This window comes from Salvelinus namaycush, unplaced genomic scaffold, assembly GCF_016432855.1.
Source record: "Salvelinus namaycush isolate Seneca unplaced genomic scaffold, SaNama_1.0 Scaffold698, whole genome shotgun sequence".
Lineage (NCBI taxonomy): Eukaryota > Metazoa > Chordata > Actinopteri > Salmoniformes > Salmonidae > Salvelinus > Salvelinus namaycush.
In genome coordinates, this window is record NW_024061417.1 from 44,743 (window position 1) to 61,547 (window position 16,805).

Below are 16,805 nucleotides of genomic sequence, written 5' to 3' on the forward strand. Positions count from 1 at the left end.
GTACAGAGTCAATGTGCGGGGGCACCGGTTAGTCGAGGTAATATATATGTAGGTAGGTAGAGATAGATATTAATGTAGGTAGAGATAGATATTAAAGTGACTATGCAAGGATAATAACAGAGAGTAGCAGCAGTGTAAAATAGAAGGGGGGGGGGGGGCAATGCAAATTGTCTGGGTAGCCATTTTATTAGATGTTCAGGAGTCGTATGGTTTGGGGGTAGAAGCTGTTTAGAAGCTTCTTGGACCTAGACTTGGCGCTCCGGTACCGCTTGCCGTGCGGTAGCAGAGAGACTAGGGTGGCTGGAGTCTTTGACAATGACACCAAATGTTGGTGACTGTAGAATTCTACTCTCCATTTTCTCCCTGAAGGCTGCGTAGGGTTGGGTGTGTTGGCAGCCTTAAAACAATGCTGCATGTATTTGCTTCCGGGAACATCTTGGCAGCCTCATTCTCTTGTTTGTGTAAGAATTGTAGCTGTGGCTCCACTGGGAATCTCAGCCTAGGAATGGCCGAAGCCCCGGAACTGAAAATGAGAATCTTCTCCAGGGTTAAAGGGTATGCTTTCCTCTCTGAAAAAAGAAGGGAAGGGGAGTGCAAATTAACTAACTTAGTGCAAATTAATAGTTACATACCATCCACCACAGTATAAAGTGACTTACCTTCAACTTCTCTCTGAAGTCATAATTATGGCTCTACACCCCCATGTACCAGACAGACAGCAATCATGCGGCCCACCTGCTTGTATACACCATCATAGAGCGCTGTCACACAGAAGACAAACAGTAAATAAAGGACACATTACATAATACAAAAATCAAATGTCTTACTCAAGTCATACATATTGACATAAACAAACGTGTCTTTGTTTGTGAAAAAGTGTAACTCACCTTGAGAGTTGCATGGAAGCCATTTTTGCCAATCAGGTCCCTCAAATATTGCAGAGGAATGGATGGCACTCATTAGCAGCCGGAGAAATTCTCGAGGGACCACCCTCATCAGCTGCCCCTTTTCCGTCAGCATCCCTAAAAACCATGTCTATTTTTGCCTCCGGATTAAAGCGGGCTCTCTTAAAGCCTCTCATTGCACATTCATAAACGTTGTCCCTCATCACGTTAATTTGGTTGGCATCTCATTAACTTCAGCAGTGTTTGGAGGTCAACACTAAAAAAGAGACATTCAGAATAACAAAGCTCAGATACTTCCCACAATTCATCTGTAATAACAAGACATTTCATTATTTGCAGGGATGACTTACTCATCGTCATCATCACCAACATCGACAGACGAGAGTGGGCTCCATGGAGGGGAGGCCACATATTGTGGTGAAGGTGGACGATAAGCCTCAGGGAATGGTGGAGGGAAGGCCACAGGAAGTGGTATAGGTGGACGGGGGGGCCACGGGCAGTGGTATAGGTGGAGGGAAGGCCACAGGAAGTGGTATAGGTGGAGGGAAGGCCACAGGAAGTGGTATAGGTGGAGGGGGGGCCACAGGAAGTGGTATAGGTGGAGGGAAGGCCACAGGAAGTGGTATAGGTGGATGGGGGGGCCACGGGCAGTGGTATAGGTGGAGGGAAGGCCACAGGAAGTGGTATAGGTGGAGGGAAGGCCACAGGAAGTGGTATAGGTGGAGGGAAGGCCACAGGAAGTGGTATAGGTGGAGGGAAGGCCACAGGAAGTGGTATAGGTGGAGGGGGGGGCCACAGGAAGTGGTATAGGTGGAGGGGGGGCCACAAGAAGTGGTATAGGTGGAGGGGGGGCCACAAGAAGTGGTATAGGTGGAGGGAAGGCCACAGGAAGTGGTATAGGTGGAGGGGGGGCCACAGGAAGTGGTATAGGTGGAGGGGGGGCCACAAGAAGTGGTATAGGTGGAGGGGGGGCCACAATAAGTGGTATAGGTGGAGGGAAGGCCACAGGAAGTGGTATAGGTGGAGGGGGGGCCACAGGAAGTGGTATAGGTGGAGGGGGGGCCACAAGAAGTGGTATAGGTGGAGGGGGGGCCACAAGAAGTGGTATAGGTGGAGGGGTGGCCACAGGAAGTGGTATAGGTGGAGGGGGGCCACAAGAAGTGGTGCAGAAGATGGGGGGGCGGCACAGGAATAGGTGCTGCCGTAGGTGTAACCTCATTTGTAGAAGTAGTCTGTAAAAGGTCATTTAAAGGCTTATACATTTCAAAAGCATGGAGAAAGCAATAAAGCTGTCAAACATAATGATTTACAGAAATAAAAATGTAGCCGCATGCATCACTCACTACAGAATGTAATCAATGTGTAGGTCAAGAAGACCTTTTAATGATGCATGTAGCTCTATTTTCTAAATAATATTTTCAGTGTGTATTACATTCAACAAGCAGTGTTGTTTCCTCCTCCCTGGTCCGTCCTAACTCTGGAGGGAAGACCACATCTGCAGACAGCATTCATGAAGCAATCCATGACAGTACTGCTGCGACTGTTGCTGGAAGCACGGAGAAACACAACGAGGCGGCTGTACTCATTAATGCCACCATGTATGACTGTCCTCCACCTAAATCAGAAAACACAGCACTGGTTGATACAAAAGCTGAACACATGAAATATACAAACGCCACCATCCTCCTTTACCACTTAGATGCTGGATCAGCTTCCTGCAGTACATAACAAAGCAGCAGACCAGATATTAAATTAACATCCAAAATGTGGAACAATGTTAATGAACAGTCTACCGCGGATCACAACTATAAGTACTTCGGTTCGCCCTTAAAGGCTACAACAAGGGTTTGTTCTAGACTGTTTCCTGCAGCGGAAGATGTGTGATTACAATCTCTACTTCAGTTGGATAAAATAACCACGTTTATCTTGGTGAGTCAAGAGGACAGACTCTCCTGTTGTTCACACTTAGGCACAAATACTTTGCTCCAACTGTGTTTACCTCCGTACGTCCTCAATATCAGCATGTTTGTTAATTTCATGATGCAGATATTCTATCATTAACAGAAGTAGCAGAAATGCAATTAAACAATTATTACCCACATGAGTGACATGTGGTATCAAGGGCCATCAGTGACATGTGCTATCAAGGGCCATCAGTGACATGTGGTATCAAGGGCCATCAGTGACATGTGGTATCAAGGGCCATCAGTGACATGTGGTATCAAGGGCCATCAGTGACATGTGGTATCAAGGGCCATCAGTGACATGTGGTATCAAGGGCCATCAGTGACATGTGGTATCAAGGGCCATCATACCACATGTCACTGATGGCCCTTGAATGTTCTTGGCTTGAAAATGGTTGTCGAGAAATGAACCAACTTGACAGAGCTGGAAGACTTTTAAAAATAATAATATGCAAATATTGTACAATCCAAGTGTGCAAAGCTCTTAGAGAATTACCCAGAAAGGCTCACAGCTGTAATCGCTGCCAAAGGGGATTCTAACACGTGTTGTCTTAGGTGGTTGAATACTTACCGTGCATTCGGTATTCAGACCCTTTCCCTTTCCCCACATTTTGATACGTTACAGCCTTATTCTAAAATAGATTAAATTAATTGTTTACCTCATCAATATACACACAATACCCCATAATGACAAAGTGAAAATAAGCTTTTAGACATTTTTGCAAATGTTTAAAAAAATGACAACTGAAATACCTTATTTACAAAATAGACCCCTGCTCCGCTCGGGAGAATATAATTACTTTTAAAAAGATGAAGAGATTCAACACATGAAGAAACAATATAAAAAGGACAATTTTATTTTTATATATATATATATTTTTTTTTAATCCCCTTTTCTCCCCAATTTTCGTGGTATCCAATCGCTAGTAATTACTATCTTGTCTCATCGCTACAACTCCCGTACGGGCTCGGGAGAGACGAAGGTCGAAAGCCATGCGTCCTCCGAAGCACAACCCAACCAAGCCGCACTGCTTCTTAACACAGCGCGCCTCCAACCCGGAAGCCAGCCGCACCTTTTTGTCGGAGGAAACACCGTGCACCTGGCCCCCTCGGTTAGCGCGCACTGCGCCCGGCCCGCCACAGGAGTCGCTGGAGCGCGATGAGACAAGGATATCCCTACCGGCCAAACCCTCCCTAACCCGGACGACGCTATGCCAATTGTGCGTCGCCCCACGGACCTCCCGGTCGCGGCCGGCTGCGACAGAGTCTGGGCGCGAACCCAGAGACTCTGGTGGCGCAGCTAGCACTGCGATGCAGTGCCCTAGACCAATAAAAAGGACAATTACTCAACTTTTCAACCTCATATTCATTATCTCCAGCACGATGTCAGTATCGATGTACAGTGTGGAACGAGATTACTGACACCCTTGATAAAATATGATCAACCAGGACTGTATAAAATAAATAATTCAAATACTGTGCTATATTGTATGCTATTTTTTGGGGGGGGAAATGATGTAAATAATAAACGCAGACGTTCTGTATATTACCTCGGAAACAATGGATGACGCAGCGGGACAAGGTGGAGCGGCGTTTGATTACAACGTGTCCCGATATCTTATTTAATTATTTTTTGTTTTTTTTGTTTTAATGTCCATTCTAGATTGCCCTTCTAGCTAATCATAAACTAATATTCAACAATGCTGTGGTATAAACTATTTTATACTAATACAATTGATCAGATACATATATATATATATAGTAATACTTTTTCTCTCAAAAAGGTAATTAGTTGCACCCTTTAAGAATTCTTATTAATAAAGAAGCCAAAAGTTTAGTATTTGGTCCCATATTCCTAGTACGCAATGACTACATCAAGGTTGTGATACTACAAACTTGTTGGATGCATTTGCAGTTAGTTTTGGTTGTGTTTCAGATTATTATGTGCCCAATAGATGGTAATGGTAAATAATGTGTTGTCATTTTGGAGACACCTTGATTGTAAATAAGAATATAATATGTTTCTGAACACCTCTACATTTAATGTGGATGCTACCATTGTTACGGATAATCCTATGTGAATCGAAGAATAATGATGAGTGAGAAAGTTACAGAGGGTCAAAGATCATACCCCCAAGACATGCTAACCTCTCACCATGACCAATGACAGGGGAGATTAGCATTATATATCCTACCCCCAAGACATGCTAACCTCTCACCATGACCAATGACAGGGGAGGTTAGCATTATATATCATACCCCCAAGACATGCTAACCTCTCACCATGACCAATGACAGGGGAGGTTAGCATTATATATCATACCCCCAAGACATGCTAACCTCTCACCATGACCAATGACAGGGGAGGTTAGCATTATATATCATACCCCCAAGACATGCTAACCTCTCACCATGACCAATGACAGGGGAGGTTAGCATTATGTATCCTACCCCCAAGACATGCTAACCTCTCACCATGACCAATGACAGGGGAGGTTAGCATTATATATCATACCCCCAAGACATGCTAACCTCTCACCATGACCAATGACAGGGGAGGTTAGCATTATATATCATACCCCCAAGACATGCTAACCTCTCACCATGACCAATGACAGGGGAGGTTAGCATTATATATCATACCCCCAAGACATGCTAACCTCTCACCATGACCAATGACAGGGGAGGTTAGCATTATATATCATACCCCCAAGACATGCTAACCTCTCACCATTACAATAACAGGGGAGTTGAAAATGTATTGGGAGTATGGGACAAAAAACTAAACTTTTGACTACATTATTTATAAGAATCTTTAAGAGGTGTAAATAATTTTACTTGTTAAACAAAATCTCTTTCTCTGAGCAATTGTATTAGTATAAAAATAAAAAAATCGATTTTTTTTAGGATTAAATATAGCTCAGTATTTGAATGATTTATTTTAAACAGTCATTATTGCTCATATTTATCAAGGATGTCAATCATTTCGGACCTCGCTGTATGTGAAAATGGCATGTTTCTATGATCGGTGGTTAAAAAGAGAAGAAGAAAGGTCCTTAAAAAATGTCAGGATCTAAAGTTTAAAAAAAGCAGTGATTTTTCTAGCCAGAGGAGGCTAGTCATAATCTCAGTATTTGAAAATCAATATATATATTTTTTTAAAACTTTTGATGTCATCAGAGAACTTATTATATTATTTTCTACAAAAGGTAGAAATTTGCAGTTTTCACATATGTAGACAATGGTATTGTGCTGGAAATAATAAAAAGGAGGTCGAAAATTGGTGGAATTGCCAGTTAATTATTGAATTAATAAAAAAGGTTTTGTAAGTGTGCTGTTGTTGTGTCGTCATGATGCAGACTTCTACCAGTGTTTCTGTGGTAATACTGGCACCTACTGGTTCATCATTGTCTTGACTGATCCCAAAGAGAAAGAACTAAGCTATAGCAATAGTACACTACATTCCCTGTACATTATTCATACATTAATACATTTATACATATATTTATCATTTATATTTTATTAACACTATTAAATTACTGCACATGCAAAGCATTTTAGAGCAATAGTACACTACATGCACAGTACATTAATACATTGATACATACATTTATCATTTATATTTTAATAACACTATTAAATTACTGCACATACAAAGCATTTTAGAGTAATAGGATGACATAATATTATAGCTACAGTGTGAACTACAAAAGGGAGATGTTTGTGTTGATATAATCCCAACTAGATGTCCATTTATTTTCACGTTTTAAACATTAGTGGCCAGCTCATACACTTTCTGGCCTCACGCCTTCGTTAAAGGTTCAACAATTAATTTGTGTTGATTCAATAAATAAATGTTTTCCCAATTATTCTAGTCATAAGAAAAATATTAAAATATCCAAAAAATATCCTTATTTATAACTGGATGTATGTAAGATGTTAAATATGAAATGGCTTGGTTTACGACATAAATGATGTATAGGTGAGATAGGTTTATGAACTTCACATAAATCATTTAAATAACTGAGTTCATTGTTTACTTAGGATACAGGAAGAATGCCAGGGATTCATGAAGTTCAATCTTCATTTTGGGACCCTGAAAGTCAAAAACAAATACACTGTTAGTTATTTAGTTACTTAGTTACCTGAGTGTCCATCATTGACATCAACATAATTTGTTTGATTGACATCTATTAAATTATTGGTTTTGATTGATAACGTATGAGGTCGTACTCACAGGTGATTGGTCCGATGGTGAGGGGTTCGAGGGGGACAGAGGGGGTGACAGAGCGGTATTTCCTTTTGGTGCACACCTGAGGAGAGAGACGGGAAGGAGTCAGAGAGACCAGACACTGAGACAGAGAGACGAGAAGGAGTCAGAGAGACCAGACACTGAGACAGAGACGGGGAGTCAGAGAGACCAGACACTGAGACAGAGAGACGAGGAGTCAGAGAGACCAGACAGAGAGACGCAGACAGAGAGACGAGAAGGAGTCAGAGAGACCAGACACTGAGACAGAGAGACAAGGAGTCAGAGAGACCAGCCACTGAGACAGAGAGATGAGGAGTCAGAGAGACCAGACACTGAGACGAGAAGGAGTCAGAGAGACCAGACACTGAGACGAGAAGGAGTCAGAGAGACCAGACACTGAGACGAGAAGGAGTCAGAGAGACCAGACACTGAAACAGAGAGACGAGAAGGAGTCAGAGAGACCAGACACTGAGATGAGAAGGAGTCAGAGAGACCAGACACTGAGACGAGAAGGAGTCAGAGAGACCAGACACTGAGACGAGAAGGAGTCAGAGAGACCAGACACTGAGACGAGAAGGAGTCAGAGAGACCAGACACTGAGACAGAGAGATGAGGAGTCAGAGAGACCAGCTACTGAGACAGAGAGACTCAGGAGAGCCAGAGAGACCAGACACTGAGACAGAGAGACGAGGAGTCAGAGAGACCAGACAGAGAGACGAGAAGGAGTCAGAGAGACCAGACACTGAGACAGAGAGACAAGGAGTCAGAGAGACCAGACACTGAGACAGAGAGATGAGGAGTCAGAGAGACCAGACACTGAGACAGAGAGATGAGAAGGAGTCAGAGAGACCAGACACTGAGACGAGAAGGAGTCAGAGAGACCAGACACTGAGACAGAGAGACGAGGAGAAGTCAGAGAGACCAGACACTGAGACGAGAAGGAGTCAGAGAGACCAGACACTGAGACAGAGAGAGGAGGAGTCAGAGAGACCAGACACTGAGACGAGAAGGAGTCAGAGAGACCAGACACTGAAACAGAGAGACGAGAAGGAGTCAGAGAGACCAGACACTGAGACGAGAAGGAGTCAGAGAGACCAGACACTGAGACAGAGAGGTGAGGAGTCAGAGAGACCAGCTACTGAGACAGAGAGACTCAGGAGAGCCAGAGAGACCAGACACTGAGACAGAGAGATTAGGAGTCAGAGAGACCAGACACTGAGACAGAGAGATGAGGAGTCAGAGAGACCAGACACTGAAACAGAGAGACGAGAAGGAGTCAGCGAGACCAGATACTGAGGCAGAGAGACTTAGGAGAGTCAGAAACCACTACAGCGGGAAAGATGCAGGACTAACCGGAGTGCAGGAGGAGCTCCTCTGGTCACAAAGGCTGAGTCTGCAGTGTAGGAAGACATCCCGGTAGTCCCCCTGGTACAGGAACAGCAGAGCAGAGAAGCGAGCCCTGAGAGACGAGCTGCTCTCCTCCACCCTCACCTGACGGAATTCAGTCGGACATCTAAGAAACAGGGAGGGTCAGGGTTTAGGTTAGATAACGCAACAAAAAATACACAAACATTAGGGTTTGGTTTCTCAGACACAGAATAAGCCTGGTCCTGGAGTAAAAAGCATCTCAATGGAGAAGCTCCATGTAAAGGGTTGTTAGTCCAGGACCAGACATAATCTGTGTCTGGGAAAACCTCCATGTGTTCCTTGAGTGTAAACCAAGACACACATACTTGTTCTGAATGATGTAGTATCGCATGATGTCCTCAGGGTCGGGGGATTGTGTGGCATAGCAGTCCTCCAGAACGACCACGAAACGCTCTGTCTCGGACTCCTCTACGGACACACCCACGTGCAGCACGGAACCCACCGGCAAGGTGACTCGGCCCGCTGGGTAAGCCTTTGTGAAGTTGTCGCTGTGGTACAGAGTCATGTTGGATCCCACTTTGGAGCCCTTACCGACTTGGACATCCTTCAGCCTGTCAAATGGGCAAATAGGAGATTTGGTTAATAAGAGATGTCGTCAGAGATGGTGAAGGACAAACAAAGTGACTTGGGTGAGAAATGCGAGAAATGCACTTTACAGGCTCAGTAAAATGAATCGTTAATATTATTATTTATAATAATTCTAATTAAAATAATAATAATAGTAAATACACATTATTGTTGAAGCACTTTTCAAGACACCCAAAGTCACTTTAGATAAGATAAGAAATTATTATTATTATAGTTTTAACACTATTACACAGCCAGCTTCAACTGAGTATTTTGTTGGAAAAACCAGAACAACCAGTACAACCAGAACAACCAGTACAACCAGAACAACCAGTACAACCAGAACAACCAGAACAACCAGTACAACCAGAACAACCAGAACAACCAGTACAACCAGTACAACCAGAACAACCAGAACAACCAGAACAACCAGTACAACCAGTACAACCAGAACAACCAGTACAACCAGAACAACCAGAACAACCAGTACAACCAGTACAACCACTACAACCAGAACAACCAGAACAACCAGAACCACCAGTACAACCAGAACAACCAGTACAACCAGTACAACCAGAACAACCAGTACAACCAGAACAACCAGAACAACCAGAACAACCAGAACAACCAGTACTGTGATGAGTGGACAGAGGAGGTGCAAAACTCTTATATAGTTATCTAAAGGATCATCAAGAACCACAGGTTTGGAGTATAAACTGTCTATACATTAACAGGATACTGACAGTCCGACATGTGTTCGCCTGCATTGTGTTACATTGTGTTACATTATGTTACATTGTGTTACAGGGTTTGGTTTTAGAAGTGGGGGGGACATAATTATTATCATGTTTAAATCCAGTCGTATAAACACTCCAAACAGCCTACCCGACTGCTCGGAGGCGTCTGCATGGTCCTAAAGTACACCATTGCCTCGTATTGTATCACATTCCAATGATAAAACTGGGGGGGGGGGGTCAAAAATGCAATTTCAGAATGTGGGGGAGGGGGACATGTCCCCCCCCGTCCCAAGTGAAAGTTGCGCCCCTGTTGTGTTACATTGTCCATGTTTGACATTGTTTACTGCAACGTCTCCACTTACGACAGGTAGGGTTTGATGGCCACATCCAGGCTGGTCTCTGATTCCAGAGGGTAGGCACAGGAGAAGGGCACGCTCACGGGTCGGCTGAAGGACACGTTGTGAATGTGGTAGATGAATAAACTGTTGGAAAAGATGGCGTCAGTTCCGTTTGTCTGGTGAAAGGGGGAAAAGGGAAGAAGATTAGAAGCCAGGAGAGGACCTCTCCCCAGTCCTCAGAATAATACAATTCTTGGACTATTGTATTTCAGTTCATCTGTTCATCATTTTCTGTTGATGGCAACATGTCTCACAGCAACTGTTCTCTGTTGAAGGTTTCGGTGAGGAACGGGGTGAACGGGTCGGGGTCTGTTCTCACCTCCAGAGTGTTTCCGCAGGTGCCCTCCGTGCGCTCCACCTGGTACCATACCATGCCGCCACGCTCTTCGTGAGCGTTACACCGGGGGTCGGCCAGGTTAGCGGTGGTGGCATCCAGACCAGCGGCCTCCAGGTTAGTCCTGTTGAGACCCACCTGTACCAGGCTCCGCCCACACACTACCGCTGGGTGCAGCAAAACAGGCTCATCTGTAAGAGAGAAAGAGAGCGACAGAGGGATGAGAAAAGAAAGACAACGGGAGAGTGTTATTCAAGAACCCCAAATGAAAAGAAGGAATTACAAATTCTCATATGCACTCCTAGAAAAAATGATTTCAAAATGGTTCTTCGGCTGTTTCCATAGGAGAACCCTCTAGGGAAGGGGTTCATCTTGGAACCCAATAGGCTTCTACCTGGAACCAAAAAAGGGTTCTTCAAAGGGTTCTCCTATGGGGGCAGCCAAAGAACCATTTTAGGTTCTAGATAGCACCTTTGTTTCTAAGATTGTACATAAGTCCTCAAGCAGGTCTTTTCTGAGAACTCACCTGGCCTCTCACACCGCCAAGTGACCCCATCGTTGCTCACGCAGGTCTCCCCCGCTCTGCAGGTACCACACATTGCTTTTGGCGTAGTCGTGGCAACCTGTGACTGTGTTGTTGTTGTGGTGCGATTGTTGTCTACTGGTGTTCTTGTCGAGGTGACAACATCTACTGGTGATTTTGTCGTAGTGGTGATATTTACGGATGTTTGTGTTGTCGTGGTGATCTTAATAGGTGTTTGTGTTGTCGTGGTGACCTTAACCGGTGTCTGCATTATCGTGGTAATCTTAACAGGTGTTTGCGGTGTTGTGGTGATCTTATCAGGTGTTTGTATTGTCGTGGGTATCGTAACAGGTATTTGTGTTGTTGGGGTGTCTTTTACAGGTGCATTTGTTGTCTTGGTGACCTTTACAGGTGTTTGTGTTGTCGTGGTGATCTTTACAGGTGCTTTTGTTGTCGTGGTGACCTTTACAGGTGCTTTTGTTGTCGTGGTGACCTTTACAGGTGCTTTTGTTGTTGTGGTTGTTGTTGTTGTGGTGGTTGTTGTTGTGGTTGTTGTTGTGACTGGTTTTGGTGTTGTGGTGGGAGCTGTCACATCTGGAACAAGGAGTTAAACAGGAGACACAGTTACGAGGGAACATTCATCGCTCATGTTTTGAAAGAACTAGTATGCTGGTATTACCAGAATCATACAATACACCTATATGAATGAATGGATGAATATGCTGAGTACTGTTGATATCTAGGGCCATAAGAAGAACATCATGGTGTATATAACCAGCTGGTGAATGACTAAGCAGTAAACAGTTAAAGAAGTAAATACAATAACTTCAATTCAAAAGGCAGAACAACAACAACAAGTCCCACTCAGAACTTGGCAAAGCAGGGGGCGAAACCTTACATGCACAATAGGCGAAGTAGCACCCGGGAGGCATGACCAACTTGTACACAAAGTAGTTCCCAGGGCATGCCTTGACGTGGATGGGCTGAGACTGCACCCAGCAGCAGTCCTCATTGAAGCTGGCGCAGACTGCACTCTGGACAATTTCATCCACCTGCTGGGGGGGAGGAAACGCCAGCCACAAGGGAGCCTGGGTGCCGCACTTGAACGAATCCACGCACTTGTCCGGCATGGACACGCTCTGGTTGCCGATGTACATGCGGTAATAGCCGTCCCAGTGGACGTTGCGGTCGCAGTGCTTGTTGCCCACGACGTTGTTGGTGGAACGCCAGGCGTCGTTCAGGACCGTGTAGATCTTGCAAGGGTTGGCGCACTGCTGGATGCCGTCGACCGTGATGCAGTCCTCCCCGTCGGCGCACTCGTTGAAGCCGCAGGTGAACCGGACATGGGCGAGGTTGGTGTTGGAGGTGGGATAGGAGCGGCGGACACGGCGAGGGGCGTGGTGGTGGTCGTCGGCGGTGTGGCCAGGTAAACAGATGAGGCCGTCGCCGGAGAAGCTCTTCTTACAGGTGCATGTGATGTCACCTGCCATGGGCGAGGTGCGGCAGACGGCTTGTTCGTGACACGCCTCGCAGCTGGTGACAATCGTACCTGTGGGAATATGGGAATATATGGGTTCTTTGTCTTTCTAGGTTGAGTTATCATGATAAACCTGTATGGTTTTGATGCCTCCATTTCTAGGTTGAGTTATCATGATACACCTGAATGGTTTTGATGCCTCCATTTCTAGGTTGAGTTATCATGATACACCTGCATTGTTTTGATGCCTCCATTTCTAGGTTGAGTTATCATGATAAACCTGCATTGTTTTGATGCCTCCATTTCTAGGTTGAGTTATCATGATAAACCTGCATTGTTTTGATGCCTCCATTTCTAGGTTGAGTTATCATGATAAACCTGCATTGTTTTGATGCCTCCATTTCTAGGTTGAGTTATCATGATACACCTGAATGGTTTTGATGCCTCCATTTCTAGGTTGAGTTATCATGATACACCTGAATGGTTTTGATGCCTCCATTTCTAGGTTGAGTTATCATGATACACCTGAATGGTTTTGATGCCTCCATTTCTAGGTTGAGTTATCATGATACACCTGCATTGTTTTGATGCCTCCATTTCTAGGTTGAGTTATCATGATACACCTGTATGGTTTTGATGCCTCCATTTCTAGGTTGAGTTATCATGATACACCTGCATTGTTTTGATGCCTCCATTTCTAGGTTGAGTTATCATGATACACCTGAATGGTTTTGATGCCTCCATTTCTAGGTTGAGTTATCATGATACACCTGCATTGTTTTGATGCCTCCATTTCTAGGTTGAGTTATCATGATACACCTGCATTGTTTTGATGCCTCCATTTCTAGGTTGAGTTATCATGATACACCTGAATGGTTTTGATGCCTCCATTTCTAGGTTGAGTTATCATGATACACCTGAATGGTTTTGATGCCTCCATTTCTAGGTTGAGTTATCATGATACACCTGAATGGTTTTGATGCCTCCATTTCTAGGTTGAGTTATCATGATACACCTGCATTGTTTTGATGCCTCCATTTCTAGGTTGAGTTATCATGATACACCTGCATTGTTTTGATGCCTCCATTTCTAGGTTGAGTTATCATGATACACCTGCATTGTTTTGATGCCTCCATTTCTAGGTTGAGTTATCATGATACACCTGCATTGTTTTGATGCCTCCATTTCTAGGTTGAGTTATCATGATACACCTGCATTGTTTTGATGCCTCCATTTCTAGGTTGAGTTATCATGATACACCTGACTTGTTTTGATGCTTCCATTTTAAGGTTCTGAGACTAAAGAGCAGAGAAAATACAGAAGTCAATTGTGTGGTGGGTTGTTTAAGCAATAAGGCATGAAGGGGTGTGGTATGTGGCCAATATACCACGGCTAAGGGCTGTTCTTAGGCACGATGCATCGTGGAGCTGGACACAGCCCTTAGCCCTGGTATATTGGCCCTATATCACAAACCCCAGTTGTCTTATTACTATTATAAACTGGTTACCAATGTAATTAGAGGAGTAAAACTAGATGTTTTGTCATACCCCTGGTATACGGTCTGATAAACCACGGCTGTCAGCCAATCAGCATTCAGGGCTCGAACCACCCAGTTTATAAAAACTCTATTAAATACTTAGTAAATACAATACTTAATACATGATACATGTATCCCTATACTGTCTAACCAAATATACTTGATCTCTTAATATGGCAGACACTCAATGAGAAAATCTATTTTACAAATTATATATTGTCTGTCATATATAGTATTCATTATGTAATATATATTTTGGACACACCTACTCATTGAAGGGTCTATCTTCTGTATACCACCCCTACCTTGTCACAACACAACTGATTGGCTCAAACGCATTGAGAAGGAAAGAAATTCCACAAATTAACTTTTAACAAGGTACACCTGTTAAAACTTCTTATGGCTGGGGGCAGTATTGAGTAGCTTGGATGAATAAGGTGCCCAGAGTAATATATAGGATAGATTCGGATAGCAAACACTCTGAAGTTTCTAAAACTGTTTGCATGATGTCTGTGAGTATAACAGAACTCATATGGCAGGCAAAAACCTGAGAATAAATCCAACCAGGAAGTGGGAAATCTGAGGTTTGTAGTTTTTCAACTCATTGCCTATCGAATATACAGTGTCTATGGGCTCATATTGCACTTCCGAAGGCTTCCACTAGTCTTTAGAACCTTGTTTCAGGCTTCTACTATGAAGGAGGGGGGAATAAGAGCTCTTTTAATCAGGTGTCTGGCATGAGCTGATCACGCGTGCTCCCGTGAGAGCGACCTGCGTTCCATTGCATTTCTAAAGACAAAGGAATTATCCGGTTGAAACATTATTGAAGATTTATGTTAAAAACATCCTAAAGATTGATTCTATACTTCGTTTGACATGTTTCTACGAACTGTAATGGCATTTTTTGGCTTTTCGTCTGACCTGCGCGTCGTGAATTTGGATTTGTGAACTCGCGTGAACAAAAAGGAGGTATTTGGACATTAATTATGGACTTTATCGAACAAAACAAACATTTATTGTGGAACTGGGATTCCTGGGAGTGCATTCTGAGGAAGATCATCAAAGGTAAGTGAATATTTATAACGCTGTTTCGGACTTTTACTGACTCCACAACATGGCGGATATCTGTATGGCTTATTTTTGTGTCTGTGCGCCGTACTCAGATTATTACATGGTGTGCTTTTTCGGTAAAGCTTTTTTGAAATCTGACACAGCGGTTGCATTAAGGAGAAGTTTATCTAAAGTTCCATGCATAACACTTGTATTTTCATCAACATTTATGATGAGTATTTCTGTAAATTGATGTGGCTCTCTGCAAAATCACCGGATGTTTTGGAAGCAAAACATTACTGAACGTAACGCGCCAATGTAAACTGAGATTTTTGGATATAAATATGAACTTTATCGAACAAAACATACATGTATTGTGTAACATGAAGTCCTATGAGTGTCATCTGATGAAGATCATCAACGGTTAGTGATGAATTTTATCTCTATTCTGCTTTTTGTTACTCCTCTCTTTGGCTGGAAAAATGGCTGTGTTTTTCTTTGACTAGGTACTGACCTAACATAACCGTTTGGTGTGCTTTCGTCTTAAAGCCTTTTTGAAATCGGACACAGTGGTGGGATTAACAACAAGTTTTTCTTCAAAATGGTGTAAAATACTTGTATGTTTGAGGAATTTTAATTATGAGATTTCTGTTGTTTGAATTTGGCGCACTGCACTTTCACTGGCTGTTGTCATATCGATCCCGGTAGCGGGATCTAAGCCATAATAAGTTTTAATTGAAATGCATTCCAAGTGACTACCTCATGAAGCTGGTTGAGAGAATGCCAAGAGTGTGCAAAGCTGTCATCAAGGCAAGGGAGGCTACTTTGAAGATTCAAAAATATTTAATATATTTTGATTTGTTTAACACTTGTTTTGGTTACTACATGATTCCATATGTGTTATTTCATAGTTTTGATGTCTTCACTATTATCCTGCAATGTAGAAAATAGTAAACATTTAAATAAAAACTTGAATGGGTAGGTGTGTCCAAACCTTTGACTGGTACTGTAAATATTTTGATGTATTAAATATATAGTATAATTGTGTGTACCTGAGGTATGTCCAGCTGTTGATGTATTAAATATACAGTATAATTGTGTGTACCTGAGGTATGTCCAGCTGTTGATGTATTAAATATATAGTATAATTCTGTGTACCTGAGGTATGTCCAGCTGCTGATGTATTAAATATATAGTATAATTGTGTGTACCTGAGGTATGTCCAGCGCTGGACAGAACCAGTAGAGGCACCAGCAAAGCTACCAGGATCATCCTCATCAACAGTAGTTACTTCTACAGGGGCAGAAACGAGGAACACTTATTATATTATATTTATCCACAATTTACATATACTGGATAGTCAGTCACTTTTAAATTCAAGTTTGAATTGATTTAATTTGACTGTATCTATACAGGTCATCCTATTGTGATAAAAAATATTTTATTTTCTGTCACAAGACTGCAATAAACCACGTTACAAAACATCTAATACAACTATAGATATTAAGCGTGGACACACACATCCTCTGGAGGGTATTATAACATTTCAAACTTAGCCAGTTCAGATATATTAATTTCACCAAACCAAAAACAACTTTGTTTAACCATACAGTATGAATAGTGATCTGAGAGA

At 43.0% G+C, this 16,805-nt stretch overlaps 1 protein-coding gene across 1 annotated transcript; it reads right to left on the reverse strand.

Annotated features, from left to right (window-relative positions):
* Positions 1-6,945: 6,945 nt before the first annotated feature.
* LOC120042476 (pancreatic secretory granule membrane major glycoprotein GP2-like) lies at positions 6,946-16,444 on the reverse strand. Its single transcript, XM_038987308.1, has 8 exons — positions 16,384-16,444; positions 12,007-12,657; positions 10,571-10,776; positions 10,216-10,367; positions 8,855-9,100; positions 8,475-8,634; positions 7,107-7,182; positions 6,946-6,965 (listed from the first exon to the last, which is right to left on the reverse strand). The coding sequence occupies exons 1-8, from the start codon at positions 16,442-16,444 to the stop codon at positions 6,946-6,948; spliced, it is 1,572 nt and encodes a 523-aa protein (XP_038843236.1).
* Positions 16,445-16,805: the final 361 nt, after the last annotated feature.